At 39.9% G+C, this 3,196-nt stretch overlaps 1 protein-coding gene across 5 annotated transcripts in view; it reads left to right on the forward strand.

Moving 5' to 3' along the window:
* The window catches only part of ORC6 (origin recognition complex subunit 6), a 36,912-nt gene extending 34,486 nt beyond the window's left edge, over positions 1-2,426 (forward strand). For 4 of the 5 annotated variants that reach the window (XM_056525710.1, XM_056525708.1, XM_056525705.1 and 1 more), the window contains 3 exons: positions 651-763; positions 916-990; positions 1,538-2,425. In XM_056525710.1, the coding sequence (XP_056381685.1) occupies positions 651-763; positions 916-990; positions 1,538-1,674 (325 nt within the window). In that variant the 3' untranslated portion in view covers positions 1,675-2,425. Of the gene's footprint in view, positions 1-650; positions 764-915; positions 991-1,537 lie in introns of all 5 variants that reach the window. The other variant, XM_056525706.1, reaches the window with a different exon arrangement.
* Positions 2,427-3,196: the final 770 nt, after the last annotated feature.

Raw genomic sequence — 3,196 nt, forward strand, 5'->3', positions numbered from 1 at the left:
TGACTGTCCTGCTCGTTCCTCAGCACGCTTCACTGAACTGGTATGCCTGGGACCAGTCCTGACAGCCCCCCCAATCTAAACAATCTAGACAGTCTAAAAATGTTTAAGATTTATCACAGTTGCTCATTTTGATTATCGGGCACAATATCCAGATGGTTTGGTCTAAATGTTAAATCTATTTTATGATACTTAATTCTATAATGGCATATAATGTTGCCTGTCATGCCCCTTCCCATAGACTTGCATTGAGGGGGCGTGGCCGACCCCCGCAGTGAGAAACAGCCATCTCCAGAACCAGATCTGGCTATTCTGACAACCCACTCAGTCAATCATTGGCTCCAACAAGGGTCTCGTCTCAGCCAGTGACTGGCTGTGCAGGTTGTCACTCCCTCATATATCTGAGGGCAGGGCATGCTCAGAGGACTGTCCTGTGGCTTGGAGATGAGCGTAGTTCCAGGAACTACGTCTTTCGATTGCCCTATGTTCATTAAGTAAATGTTTTTTGTAACGCGCTATATTTATATATAAATTATTTTTATTTTTTTTAATTTTTTTTTGAGCCCTATCTTTAGTTAAAGCAGTTAATTTTTTTATTTTATTTTTTTAACATGTAGACTGAAATAAAATTTGAAATATGAATTGTGACCTAGGTGCCTAAAGTTGAAAGTGGAAAAGAACAAATTACTTGCTACATCGGGAGTGAAGAAGGGCATATTTGAGCGTCTGTGCAATCAGCTGGAGAAAATTGGAGCACAAGTCTGCCGTGAGTTCATCTTGATCTTATCCACTTTGGAAAGAATGTTATTGCTGTTATTGATGTTGTAATGAGATGGGGCTGTAACCTGTCATGTGTGTTCTCTGGTGATAAGTGTTTTTATAAGACTCGCTCACTATATTATTTTTTTTTAAATATAGAGGAAAATGCAGCAATCACACAGCAACCACGCAAAAAGCAGAAAACCTTACTAGAATGTGTTGTAAAAGATGAAGGTAGGTCGAGCACAATATTGATGATAGCAATAAACCTTCACTTTAGACTATCGCGTAATGATCAGTTGGGGTGAGGCCTATGCCTGTGAACATTAACCCACCCACCCCCCAATACCCCAAACATGATCCTCATAATGAGGGAAGCTGCACTAAAACGGTGATACCTACACTGATCTTGACAGGATCTCATCAGAGGTCAGATATCCCCAACCCCCATATCCTAGCATTATCCCACTGACTGAAAAGGTACCCGTTTCGCCTGTTAAGTCTGCTGATCTACTCGCTTCTGAGACAATCTCTCTCTGTGCAGCACCCATCCACTCAGCTAGTCAGTGACCGCTTTGGCGCCCGTGTCAGCCCATTATTAACTGATGTGGCAGGTCCTGCAAGTGTTTCTTGGAAGAAAACAGAAGAATGGGGTCTGGGCTGGCCCCAACTCTTTTCACAGCAGCATATTTTTGTAAAACAGTTATAAATAATCACCTTAAATGAGTATTCCAGTGTCATATAATAGTGATAATATTGTCACCCCTGTCTGTTTGAACAGCATCTGATGAAGAGGATGAAGATGAGGAAATCCCACGTAAACATGTCTGCACCGAGGCAGAAAACAAGGAGAAGGATTATGAGGAGTGGAAGAGAAGGATATTAGAAAATGCAGCCAAAGCTGCAAAACCTGAATAGCCTTCAAGGGCAGGGATGTAACCGTCTCAAATGGACTAAAATGACACATGTTTGGACCGCAATTATCTTGGAGGGAACATGGTTTTACCTTTTTGTGGCCACATAGCAAGGAGTTGTTGTTTATTAATTTCTTACAATGACTACAATTGCATCTGGTGTGGTGAATTTCAGTGCATTTACTATAAAACAAATGCATACATGACGAAGCAATGTGACTATACTTTACACAGAGACTTGCACATGTGAACACCCATGTGTTTTTTTAAATTTTTATTGTTCCCTGGTTCTATCATTGCTAAACAAACTAAAGCCATTCTAGAAGGGCAGGTGGCTGCCCGATACAACATCCAGTATAGTAGATTGGAGCTCATTAAAGGGATATATAAACAAGAGCTCATTTGTGCAACCCTTTACTTACAACATTGTTGTCCCCACATCCCCTGTTTGTATAGGGAGATGCATCCAACTAACTATGAAGGTCATTGCTTGTTCATCGGGTGATCACTGAGTTTTTTTACATGGAGCAATAATAAGCCTTTTCAGCTTTTCAGAGGATTGGCTCATGTAAGTAAATGCTATGCTTTTTGTGTATTTGCCATCTCTGCTCCAGTTCAACATAAATGATTCACTGCTCATTTCGGTTCAGATGTTACCAAGCTGCTATTTGAGTAGAATAGACATTTTAATTTTTAAATGTTTTCTAATTTGTCAGAATAAATGTATATAAAGGGGTTTACTAAAGCTTTGCTTATTTTTAGTAAATTAAGACCTTCTTGCTCATATGCAGAGATTGCATTTGTGCCAATTGGACATGTATGTTCACACAGGTGGGTTATGCACAAGTTTTCTGCAGCAGAAAATATTCAGCAGACCCCATTGAGGTCCATATAACCTGCTGCAGATTTTCCACAGCAGGAAACCTTAACCCACAATGAGAAACTTGCGAGTAACCCATCCCTAATATGCAGAGTGCTCTCAAAGGCAGTAATGGACCATGCACCTGTTATTAGGAAAGGGCAAGGACTGTTTGACATTCATTCATACCAAGCAAAAAAATTGCATGTTGTAGCCCCCTATGGGGGCTTTAAAAAAAAAAAAAGTAATGAGTTCATGAACCCCTTCCCTATTAAGTTTAAAATATGTGGTACTGCTGCGTGCGTAAATGTTTGAACTGTTAAAATATGTTAGCTAAACCGCACGGTCGATGGCGTACATGTAAAAAAAAATACCAAAGTCCAAAATTGTGAATTTTTGGTCACTTCATATACCATAAAAATATTAATAAAAAGCAATCAAAAAGTCCCATCAAAACAAAAATGGTACCGCTAAAAACTGCAGACAGCGCAAAAAAAATTAGCCTTCATACTGCGCCTACATCGAAAAATAAAGATGTTAGAGGTCAGAAGATGCCAATTTTAAACATACCGTATATACTCGCGTATAAGCCGAGTTTTTCAGCACGATTTTTCTTGCTGAAAACACCCCCCTTGGCTTATACTCGAGTGAACTCTTCGCCCTCAGT

Source organism: Hyla sarda, chromosome 6, assembly GCF_029499605.1.
Source record: "Hyla sarda isolate aHylSar1 chromosome 6, aHylSar1.hap1, whole genome shotgun sequence".
NCBI lineage: Eukaryota > Metazoa > Chordata > Amphibia > Anura > Hylidae > Hyla > Hyla sarda.